At 42.8% G+C, this 12183-nt stretch overlaps 1 protein-coding gene across 1 annotated transcript in view; it reads left to right on the top strand.

The window, feature by feature from the left end:
- PPP2R5A (protein phosphatase 2 regulatory subunit B'alpha) overlaps positions 1 to 9167 on the top strand; it is a 74947-nt gene extending 65780 nt beyond the window's left edge. The window contains exons 9-13 of the mRNA XM_047754283.1: positions 4890 to 4940; positions 5211 to 5330; positions 5410 to 5537; positions 6816 to 6917; positions 7988 to 9167. Of these exons, the coding sequence (XP_047610239.1) occupies positions 4890 to 4940; positions 5211 to 5330; positions 5410 to 5537; positions 6816 to 6917; positions 7988 to 8120 (534 nt within the window). The 3' untranslated portion in view covers positions 8121 to 9167. The remainder of the gene's footprint in view (positions 1 to 4889; positions 4941 to 5210; positions 5331 to 5409; positions 5538 to 6815; positions 6918 to 7987) is intronic.
- The last annotated feature ends 3016 nt before the right edge of the window (positions 9168 to 12183 follow it).

Below are 12183 nucleotides of genomic sequence, written 5' to 3'. Positions count from 1 at the left end.
CATTTGGGTTAGGTGAGTTGGGTCAGTGGAAATAGAAACAGGATGAGAAGGTAAAATGTCCAAGTTGACAAAGGAAAGTATTTTTCAGTTGATAAAGATCTGTAGATACAGAGATCCTACACTTTCTCCTATAGGCCGTTCCAGCACCCAAGTCCTTGGGTTCGAGCCCTATTAGTCATTTTCTATAAGCCTGGCATTCATGTCATAACTCCTTTGAGTATAAACTAGTCAGAGCCTTGGCTAGTTTGTTACATTCTTTATGTTCCCATATCTTGTATTGAAACTATTTTATTTTCCAAAATGGAAATGACTTTGTTACTTCCATTTATGAAAATAATGTGTGTTAATTTGGTTCACACTAGACAAAACCATAGAGCATAAGGTGGGGGAAGTTACTTGAAATCTAGTCCCCTAGAGATAACCATATAAATTGGTGGATACATTTCTAGAATTGTTTTTCTATATGTATATTTATGTATAGATTAAACAGCAGGACAGTGCTGACCAGGTTTTTTCATCTTTCAATATAATGTGACTATCCTTTCATATTAATTTGCTTCATTTTTTTTCTCTGGTAGCATCAAATTCCATTATATGAATTACAGTAACATATTTAAGCAATCCTTAATTAGTAAACACTGTGTTATTGGAGTTTTCATTGTTATAAATATGTTGTTGGGCGTGGGGATGTTTTAGGATGTTGAAATTATTCTGGCTCCTTTCTGTGACATTGGTTACCAAAAAAAACCAAAAAACAAAAAACTGTGTTTTCAAAAAACGTCAGAACTATACTCAAAAAAAGGAAAAAAAAATTGTACTGTATATGAAATTTTTAAAAAACTAAACTACTGAAATTAAAACCATGTTGCTGGGTCAAAGAATCCATGAAAATTTTAATATATTCTAAGTTGCCTTTCAAAAAGTTTGAACAATTCTGTATTCCAGTCCAGAGTGTGAAGGTGCCTGTTTCCGCTTATCAGCCAGGGCTGAATGTTGTTTTAATTTTTTGCTAGTCTAATAGGTATGAAATATTATTTTAATTGCCTTTTAAAAATTATTATAGCCATCCTTCTGCATGGTTATTGGTCATTTATATTTACGTGTCCTTTGCCTACTTTTTAAGGCTTTTCCTATTATATTTTACAAATTTTTTGTGTTCATTTGGAGTTTTTCTTTTCACTTTGAATATACTGTTTTTAATCTTTGCCTTTTTAAAGAACTAAAAAAAAAATTATGTAGGGGGAATCTGTTCATCATTAAGGCTTCTGGTCTTGTTATGCTAAGTAAAATCCTTCTAACCTTTGAGATTATAAAACTAATTCTAGTTATACTCTAGTTACTTTACAGATTTAGTTTTTATGTGTAAAAACTTTATTCCATCTATAATAGTTTCCTAGAGCTGCCGTGGCAAATTACCTTGGTGGCTTAAAATAACAAATTTATTCTCTCAGAGTTCTGAAGGTCAGAAGTCCAGAATCAAGGTGGGCAGGACTGCACTCCCTCCAGATGCTCTAGGGGAGATACCATTCCTTGCCTCTTCCAGTTTCTGGTGTCTCAGGGTGTTCTGGGCTTGTGGCTGCATCACTGCAATCTCATGTTGCTGCCCCTTCTGTCTTTCCTCTGTATTCTCTTACAAGCATACTTGTCATTGGATTTAGGGCCCATCCACATAACCCAGGATGATTTCATCTTGAGATCCTTAATTTTATCTGGAAGACCCATTTTCCAAATAAGTCACATTCATAGATTTCAGAGATTAGGACATGGACATATCTGTTTGGGGGCCAGCATTCAACCCACTACACCATTTGAAATTGAAATTTTTCAGTATGACAGAAGTATGGAACTGTATTATTTTTCTGTTGCTGGCATAACAAAATTATCACAAAATTGAGTTGCTTAAAACAACAACCGTTTATTATCTCACAGTTTCTGTGAATCAGGAATCCAGGCATGGCTTAGCTGGGTCCTTTGCCTCAGGGTCTCTCACAAGGATAAAGTCAAGGCATCGGCAAGGGAATGGACTTGCATATAAGGCTCAGATGAGAAAGGACCTGCTTCTGGGTTCACATGATTGTTGGTGGTAGAATTCGGTTCTTCAGGACTCCTAGCTGGCTGTTAGCCTGAGGCCACCATCAATTCCTTATTACTTGGGCCTCCAACATAGCAGCTTGCAAGACAAGAAAGCCCTAGAGCGTCTACTGCTAAGATGGAAGTCACAGTGTTTTGTCACTTTGTCATAGAAGTGACATTCTGTCCCTTTCGCCACAGTCTGATTGTTAGAAGCAAGTCACTAGACCAGTCCACACTTAAGGGGAGGGCTTGACTACACAAGAGTGTGAATTCAGGAAGTAAGGATCATAGGAGATCATTTCAGAAGTCTGCCTGCCAGAGGAACTACACTTTTTTCCTTCCAACCAATGAGCCACCAGTTCAAGTACCCACCAATTCAGCTGTTTCTCATGGAACTGAAATGCCACCTTTGTCATATATTAAACCTCATATGTATTTCTGTCTGTCTGGATACTCCTGTTATATATCTTTTCTGTCACTTTCCATGCTGCTATCATATTGTTTTAATTACTGATCTCAGTAGTACAGGTTCCATTCCATTAATTTTATCCTCCTCCCCCTAAAAAAAATTTTGGCTGTTTACTTAACATTTATGGATTTTGAAATACCTGTTTATAGTTTCATAAAATAACTCAGTTGGTATTTGACTGAAATTGTATTACTTGTATAGATTTAGTATTGGAGGAAATATATGTACAATACTGGTTCATCTCATCTATTTTTAGTCTTTCATGATATTCAGGGAATTTTTATATTTTTTTTCATATAAATTGTAAACATTTCTTACTAATTGTATTATCTGCATTAGTTTTTTTGTTATGAAAGGTATCTTATTTTCATAATTATTACTGATACTTTGCCTCAAAAGAAATTTTTCCTATACTTGTCTTTTATATGGCCACATATTGAATTTTCATACTCATTTTAGTATTTTTTAGTTTTTTAATATTTAGGGGGTATATAATTATAACCTTAGACAAATAAGGATAATTCTGGTATTCCTTTCCAACATTTTTCATCAGATCCTTTTCATCTTACTGGACTGACTCCAGAATAGTGTTCTTCCCAATTTTAATCTGGATGAGTGTTCTTCAGTACTGGACAAGACCAATAACTAAAATTACCTAAAAGGCTGTCAAAGATTTATTTGCACAAAAGCAGCAGGTCCAGTTGGTTTTACTGCCTGTTTCCAAGAAATCAATTTATATAAGTTGATTGCTGATAGTTTCTGATAAATTCTTAGCTCTGGCTTACTAAACTTTTATCAGAATATATAGTTAATCAAAAAAATAACTGGAGTTCCCGTCATGGCGCAGTGGTTAACGAATCTGACTAGGAACCATGAGGTTGTGGGTTCAATCCCTGGCCTTGCTCAGTGGGTTAACGATCCGGCATTGCCGTGAGCTGTGGTGTAGGTTGCAGACGCGGCTCGGATCCCACGTTGCTGTGGCTCTGGCGTAGGCCGGTGGCTACAGCTCTGATTAGACCCCTAGCCTGGGAGCCTCCATATGCCACAGGAGCGGCCCAAGAAATGTGAAAAAGACAAAAAAAAAAAAATCAAATAACTGTGCGAAATCTTTTGCAATGATCATATAGTTCGGTTTTTCTTTTCTTTTTTCTTTTTTTTTGGGGGGGGGCTGCACCCACGGCATATGGAAATTCCCATGCTGGGGTCAAATTAGAGCTGTAGCTGCTGGCCTAGTCATAGCCGTAGCCATAGCAACACTGGCTCCAAGCCACGTCAGCGACCTACACCAGAACTCACGGCAACGCCGGATCCATAACCCACTGAGCAGGACCAGGGATTGAACGACCCTCATCCTCATGGGCACTAGTCATATTTGTTCCCACTGAAGCACGGTGGCAACTCTGATCATAGAATTTTTCTCCTCCCTTTTAACCTATAACTGTAATGAGTTGAAACATCCTAGAATTTCAGGAATTAGTTATTGGGCAGGTAGTTAATGTTCTGTTAATATACTGTTGTATTCTGTGTAATACAAATTTTGTAACTATGTTTACTTAAATTCATGATCCCTTGTTTTCTTGTGTTTGGGTTATCAAGATTGTGCTAGCCATGAAATAGAGAACCTCTGGCTTGAGTGCTTCATCATGGTTGAAGTAACAGGAATCATCTGTTCCTTAATTTCTAAAATAACCTTCCCCCAACCCCACCAAGTCATTATCTCATATTTTCCCTTATTTTCTTAGTAGGAAAGTAGCACTTACTATTAAAATTATTTTATTTGTGGGAGTTCCCGTCGTGGCGCAGTGGTTAACGAATCCGACTAGGAACCATGAGGTTGCGGGTTCGGTCCCTGCCCTTGCTCAGTGGGTTAACCATCCGGCGTTGCCGTGAGCTGTGGTGTAGGTTGCAGACGCGGCTCGGATCCCACGTTGCTGTGGCTCTGGCGTAGGCCGGTGGCTACAGCTCCGATTCAACCCCTAGCCTGGGAACCTCCATATGCCGCGGGAGCGGCCCAAGAAATAGCAAAAACAACAACAAAAAAAGACAAAAAAATTATTTTATTTGTAAGCTTAATTGATAATTTATGTTGGTCTTCCTGCTTCATGAAAATCAGGGCCCTCCTCTGTCCTGTTATCAGCAGGCTCCTAGCATCTGGAACAGCATCTGATACAAAGACTCTCAATAATTATCTGTTGGAATTGGTGAAAGTCTAAAGCTGAGCCAGAGTAAAGGGAAGGAGATGTACATAGATATTAATCAACATTGAGGTTATCACAGTTATTTAAAATTTCTTGGGACTAACCAGCTTCATTGCTTAATTCATGCTAAACTTTTCCCTTTTTTGCAGGTGATCAGAGGATTGCTGAAATTTTGGCCAAAAACATGCAGTCAGAAAGAGGTGGGCCTTGTTTAACAAAAACTGCATTTATTAGGACTTTTCAATCTCGAGTTACAACCGTGCTTCTTTGGGCTGGGTGTACCGTCACTGCTACCAAGTGGGGGTGTCACGGGGATCAGAGAGACTAGCTCGACATTATCGTAAACTGCACGTACTGTTTTTTTCATCCACTGTTAATTTGTAGATTAACCTATTCATTTCTGTGTTTTCTATACTAACATCATATAATTTGTCATACTATGTTTCTTAAAAAAATTTTTTTTAACCCAGGTGATGTTTTTAGGAGAAATTGAAGAAATCTTAGATGTCATTGAACCAACACAATTCAAAAAAATTGAAGAGCCCCTTTTTAAGCAGATATCCAAGTGTGTATCCAGTTCTCATTTTCAGGTATGACGTTTTCAGAAAAGCCATGTTTATCTTGTACTATTACGTTTTTCGTTTTGACACATCTAAATGTCTTTTTCAGGTTGCAGAAAGGGCACTGTACTTCTGGAATAATGAATATATTCTTAGTTTGATTGAGGAGAACATTGATAAAATTCTGCCAATTATGTTTGGCAGTTTGTATAAAATCTCCAAAGAACACTGGAATCCGTAAGTGTCTTTTTTTGTTGATTGTTACTCTTGTGGTTTTGTTTGTTTAGCCTTTTTGTCACTTGATCTCATAGCTCATCCTTGAAATCACCTGGAATCGATTCCAAGGTTAACACTACATAGCTTTATTCTGTTCTATACTTTATACATAGTTTTGTGGAGCTATAAATATGTGTCTATGTATTCTTCCTTTCAGTTGAGAATTACAGATCTAGGGTGGGGACTGTCTGGTGTGGCATGCTGCCCTAGTGTGTGGTTAAACACTGTTGGGGAAACTAACCCACCATCTGCAGAGCGCTGGCAGACTGCAGGCCACCAGGATCTGGTCTCGCCCCCAGAGCTGGCCTGGCTCGGGGGAGCTTCAGTGGTTAAAGTCACATCCGGGAGTTCCCATCGTGGCAAATCGGTTAACAAACCCGACTAGCATCCATGAGGCACGGGTTCAATCCCTGGCCTCACCCAGTGGGCTAACGATCTGGCGTTCCTGTGGCTGTGGTGTAGGCCAGCAGCTGCAGCTCCAGTTGGACCCTTAGCCTGGAACCTCCATATGCCGCCGGTGCGGCCCTAAAAAGAAAACTGTACATGAAAGTCACATCGTAATGTTTAGATTTCGCATATGTTCTCAACTCCCTTATCCTGTTTTCTACTTTCTTCTTACAAGTTACGGTGATTGGATCTTTCTCAACTTCTCTTGATGCTGTTACTCTGGTTCGTGACAGTAGACTCTAGAGCGTACGGGAAGCTGACCACAACATTTTTAGGATTTCATCTAAGCACGATACAGGGGGAAGGCCATGAGTTTTGGAATCAGACAGACCACCTCTACCACCACTGGCTGTGTGGCCTTGAGCAAATTTCTAAACTTCTTGAACTTTATCATTTCTTTTTCTTTCTTTTTTTTTGTCTTTTTGCCATTTCTTGGGCCGCTCCCGAGGCATATGGAGGTTCCCAGGCTAGGGGTTGAATCGGAGCTGTAGCCACCGGCCTACGCCAGAGCCACAGCAACGCGGGATCTGTCTGAGCCGCATCTGCGACCTACACCACAGCTCACGGCAACACCGGATTGCCAACCCACTGAGCAAGGGCAGGGATCGAACCCGCAACCTCATGGTTCCTAGTCGGATTCATTAACCACTGCGCCACGACAGGAACTCCAACTTTATCATTTCTAAGGTAGACTGAGTCAGCCAGCATCTAACCCATTTCCAAGATGACAGTGTTGTATCTCCCGTCGAGTAGTAGCGGCAATAACCCAGCACTGGCTCGTTTCCACTCTAGGACCATTGTAGCGCTGGTGTACAACGTGCTGAAAACCCTCATGGAGATGAACGGCAAGCTTTTCGATGACCTTACGAGCTCATACAAGGCTGAAAGACAAAGGTATTTGACATTTTTAATGACAGAGTTATCTGTGTATTTTGGATCAGTTGACGGTAATTTAGTCCAGTGTTTAAGAAGCCAGTGACAAGTATTACAATCTGAATGTCCCTAATAAACACTTCCAAGTCATACATATTCAGGGAAACGCCTCACAGTTACATTCTAATTTTTTCTTCTTGTTTCATTCTGAGCCTTAGACGTCATCAGTCCGTAGCATCTGCATTGTGAAATACAGTTTATGCCACATTTTAAATACTGTTGTGCACAATCTGACTTGTGCATTTACGAGAATCACTTTAGTCCACATGGGCTTTCATAGTGAGCTTACTCGTCACCTGTTCCATGCACAATAGTGTGATAGTTTTTAAGCTGCCCATTTTACCAAGGTGGTATTTTCAAGTCAGTGGATATCTTAGTATCTGCATAAATCAGCATTTTTACACATTTAAGTGCAGAACCGTAAGCCCAAGGTTTTTTCACATGTTCATATAGACATTCACAATAGTTTGAGCCAAGTTATTCAGAAACGTTTTCTTTCGAATTGAAATTAAGTAGTTGAAGCAACATATTTTAAGTTTTTTTCCCTAAAGAGATTATTCAGACTTTTCAAACTTTCAAGTTTCCATTTGATTTGTAAGAGACAAGAGATAATAAGACACAAGTGGAAAGAGCTAGAGCTGTGGGGCCAAAGGATGCGATTCCCCCTGGAAACGGCCCTGGCCTGACCGCGTGGCCAGCCCGTCCATCTGTCTGCAGAAGAGTGGCCGTGACCGCTGCAGCCACTGCAGGGGGCTTACCTGCGGAAGTTAACCGTGAAGCCCAAGGGCCGTGGTGGTGATCAGATGCAGGCAGGGAAGGCGAGGGGTGACTCTCAGCCAGTACAGGAGGTGCGCGGATGTGGGTTCCTGTAGGAGAAGGAGGTGCCCTGGGGGACGGGCCTCAAATGCTGTAGCAGGGGGATTGAAGGGACATGTGAGAGAACAGTCCGTCCTCCAGCAAACTGCCAAACAGCATGTTTCTTCCAGCTCAGAAGTGCATTTCTAATTACAAGATTTTTGCTTTATCTACAGGGAGAAAAAGAAGGAATTGGAACGTGAAGAATTATGGAAAAAATTAGAGGAGCTAAAGCTAAAGAAAGCTCTAGAAAAGCAGAACAGTGCTTACAACATGCACAGTATCCTCAGCAATACAAGCGATGAATAAAAAAAGCCTGTCACCTCTGCCGGATAGGCGGTTTTGTACACTTTTTTGAAATGTGTAAAAATTATGAAAACAAACCTCATCAGTATAATATAATTAAAAAGCCAATTTTTTTTTTCTGGCAACTGTAAATGAAAAAAAAAAAACATGGACTAAACATAGCCCTGGGCTATATTATAGCCACAGTATATTGTAACCTTTGTCTAATCATTGATTTGTGTCACTTCTGCAGTTTCACAGAAATGAATGAACTTGATCATCTATGATATGAGTGAACTAATTATGGGCGTGGTGAGAATCATGACTTGAATTCTGTTTGGGGTTGTGTTGCACATAGAGTAGTCTGCTCTGTATATTTTTTCCCTTTTCTAATGTGCTTTTCACGTCGCTGCAGACCTTAGTTACATCCTAGGAAAAAGATGTCCTCAAACAAAACCGAGGCGTAACTCTGACAACCTTCCCTCCATCGCGCCCAGACACGGGATGGAGGCAGTGACCTGCCCTAAGCCTGCCTTTGTTAGAGATTACTGTACGCTGGAATTGGAGCAAAACCTTCAATTTCCAGGCTCTTTAAAGCACAAATTATGAAGAAAAGCTGGGAAAGTAAACCAGACTCCTCCGCCAGCTCCTCGTGAACACCCCCCTTCCCCGGCAACTCCCGGAGTGACGAGCACAGATCAGTGGCGGCGGCGCGGTGAACGCTGGCCCGCCTCTCACTCATTCCTCCTCTTCCTCCCAAAGGCTGAAGGCAGGGCCCTTCCAGTCCACACAGCCTGCCCGCCTCCAGTCCCTCCGGGCAGTGAGGCGGCACGCTCCTTGGCACCGCCTGGCTTTATGGACAGGAATCGCAGTAGGCTTCCTCTGTAGGGTTCTGGACAAGCTGACTAGAGAGAGGTCGTGTATGTTTTTATTTGGTCAAGTATTTCTCACATTTTGTTATCAGAGTACCATTCCAATCTCTTGCAGTCGTGCGGAAAACTTTTGTAATGAGAGATCGTCATTGGGGGATTGAGCAGCATTTAATAAAGTCTATGTTTGTATTTTGCCTTATGTCGTCTTTGCTTTTTTCAGCACTAAGCTTAGGCATCCAGAAGAAGCCTGTCCCCCTTCGTTCGTGCATACGTACGTGTGCATGTGCAGAAAACCTCCTTGCAAAGTGTGGGGCATTCCGATGAAAGAATAGAAAATGGGACTTACCGTCATGGTGCAGCGGAAATGAATCCCGACTAGCATCCATGGAGATGCAGGTTTGATCCCCGGCCTCGCTCAGTGGGTTAAGGATCCAGCGTTGCTGTGAGCTGTGGGGTAGGCCGGCGGCTACAGCTCCGATTAGACCCCTAGCCTGGGAACCGCCATATGCCACAGGTACGGCCCTAAAAAGCAAAGAGAAAAAAATATATACATATATATAATATATAGTCTGCCAAAGTTCCTGCCCTTTACCAAAGTATATCTATTGTACATTGTGTAGAATATTCACATAAAATTCTAAGTTCTAGAATACCCTTCCACCTTCTCTCATGCCCCTTTATGTTTACAGGCTGGGTTTAACGTACCTTAAATGTATGTATGCATGCACAGTTTTAATTAAAACAGACCTAGGAGGATAAATCGCAAAATCTACAGAAACAGCACTTTTTGGGGTTTGGGGGGGAGACTGTGGCAGATTCAGAAGCTGTTTATCAAGTTTCAACCGCTGACGTCTGCTTCTGCTTTCACATCCACGAAGAACTCAAGCCTGGACCCTGCGCACCATTCCTAGGTCTCTGAGGAAGCAACCCCTCCCGCCTGCTCCGGCCCCAGGAGACAATCTTCCGTTGGGTCCGTGGCTCACCCATCACCCTGTTCTCAAGGGGCACCTTGCCGCTGCCATCCAAATCCTCCACACTGAGCCGAGCCCAGGCAGCCTCTCGACAGCTGGGGCAGCGCCCGGAGAAGAAACGGGTGATCCTGCTACAGAACACACAACAAAAGGCGAGCCCCGGCAGTCCAGGTTGGGTCTAAATGTCCGTTGTGTGGAAGGCTCGGGCATATGTTTCTTTTACTAAAGAGCAGCTAGAGTGGATTTTGGCAGGCTGCAGCTAAGAGTTGTTCAAGATATTCCCTTCAAAGAGCTAGAAAGGCTCACTTCCTAATTAGCTACTTATGCATTCGACGGGTCTCGCAACTCTACAATACACAAGTGATTTTAATATGTTCATCGGAGCAAGTTTTATTAGCTATTTTAGTACTAAAGTGGCGTGTCCTCTTTAGAGCTACTTTAAAAACACACACCTGTTTTTCAATACTGTCAGAGGAAACTTTTACACCTGGTTCTGCATCTGCCTTACAATAAGATTTAGAGAGATAGGACCGAGGCTTAAAGGTTGAATGGGCCTGCTTCTGTAGCACAGAAAAATAGCCAGGACTATTTCCTTACACAAGTTCCTTACACAAGTTCTGTCTTTCTGCCTTTTCTAGGGCCGCTCCCACCGCACATGGAGGTTCCCAGGCCAGGGGTCTAATTGGAGCTGTAGCCTATGCTGGAGCCACAGCAACGCGGGACCCGAGCCATGTCTGTGACCTACACCACAGCTCACGGCAACGCCGGATCCTTAACCCACTGAGCGAGGCCAGAGATCGAACCCGCAACCTCATGGATGTTAGTCAGGTTTAACCGCTGAGCCATGACGGCAACTCCACAAGTTCACTTTTAATGATTCAACCCCAAAGCAGTTTCTGGCTGCTCAGTTTGACATGGGATGTGAAACGCCCCACTCGTGTGTTTGAGTTTTTCTAAATTTTGAATTACCTCAAGCCAGGTTACGAAACTCAAGAAATGCTACCAAGTCCTCTTCGGATGCGAAGGGCATGTAAATAATTTAAAACTCTGGAAATAATCTTCATAGCCTTAATCAGAGCCAATGGAAACCCTGTAAAAAACAGCCAGATGGAACTCACCCCTGTCAGAGGACAGGCCGAAAGCTCGAGGGTCAACTGAGTGCCCCTTTCTCAAACGGGTGGGTTTGTAGGGCAGCAAGAGTTAACGGCTTATTCAAGGGGCTTCACTGTCCCTTGTGGCCCACCTGCCCTTCCCTGGACGCAGTCATGACATACCTCGGGGGTCCCGACCCATCGACCTCGGGAGTCCAGGCTCACGCTCCCTTTTATTTGGAGGTCACAGAACGAAAGGGCACCGGAGCCTACTGACTTGGCAGATATGCACACTGGCATGCTGATTCCTTTTGTATTAATCTTTTATTTACCTGTTAATGAAATCATCAAAATACACAGACTAGGCACCTACCATGTAACATACACATACATGTTCTAGTGCTTCTGCATGTTAACAACTCCAAACACACCTGCATCAACAAATATTCTAGCCAGACAGGTGGCTAGTCAGGCTCTAAGAAATCTAATTACAAATTTCCAGTAGCTTTTTTAAAAAGTCTCATTTAGGGAGCTTCCACTGTGGTGCAGCACCTTAGGGGGCTGGCATTGTTTCTGATTGGGCACAGGTTCGATCCCCGGCCTGGTGCAGTGGCTTAAGGATCTGGCATTGCTGCCGCTGAGGCATAGGTCACAGATGCGCCTCAGATTCAGTCCCTGGCCTGAGAACTTCCATATGCCATAGGTATGGCCCAGAAAGGAGAAAAAAAAAAAAAAGGCTCATTTACTATTTAACAAACAAGAGAGCAGGTCAGAGGCTGGCTGACGGCCGCAGAGACATGAGGGTTCTGCCTTTCTCGCGCACAGGGCACGTTCACAGCATGACCTCCACGTCTGCACTTGATCTTCGCCAAGGCCGAGCAGTGATGACCTCCACATCTGGAGACTCAGCGCTGGGGCGGAGTGCAAATCACACTCCCTTTTCATCCATTTTAAAAGCTTCAGGAGATGGAGTTACCACTATGGCACAGCGGAAACGAATCCGACTAGGATTGTTTCCACAAGGTTGCGGGTTCAATCCCCGGCCTCGCTCAATGGGTTAAGGATCTGGCATTACTGTGAGCTGTGGTGTGGGTCACAGATGCGGCTTGGATCCCGTGTTGCTGTGGCTGTGGCGTAGGCTGGCAGCTGCAGC

Source organism: Phacochoerus africanus, chromosome 11 (assembly GCF_016906955.1).
Source record: "Phacochoerus africanus isolate WHEZ1 chromosome 11, ROS_Pafr_v1, whole genome shotgun sequence".
NCBI lineage: Eukaryota > Metazoa > Chordata > Mammalia > Artiodactyla > Suidae > Phacochoerus > Phacochoerus africanus.
Note: the sequence above shows the minus strand (reverse complement) of the source record. Positions and strands in the feature narration are given on the sequence as shown.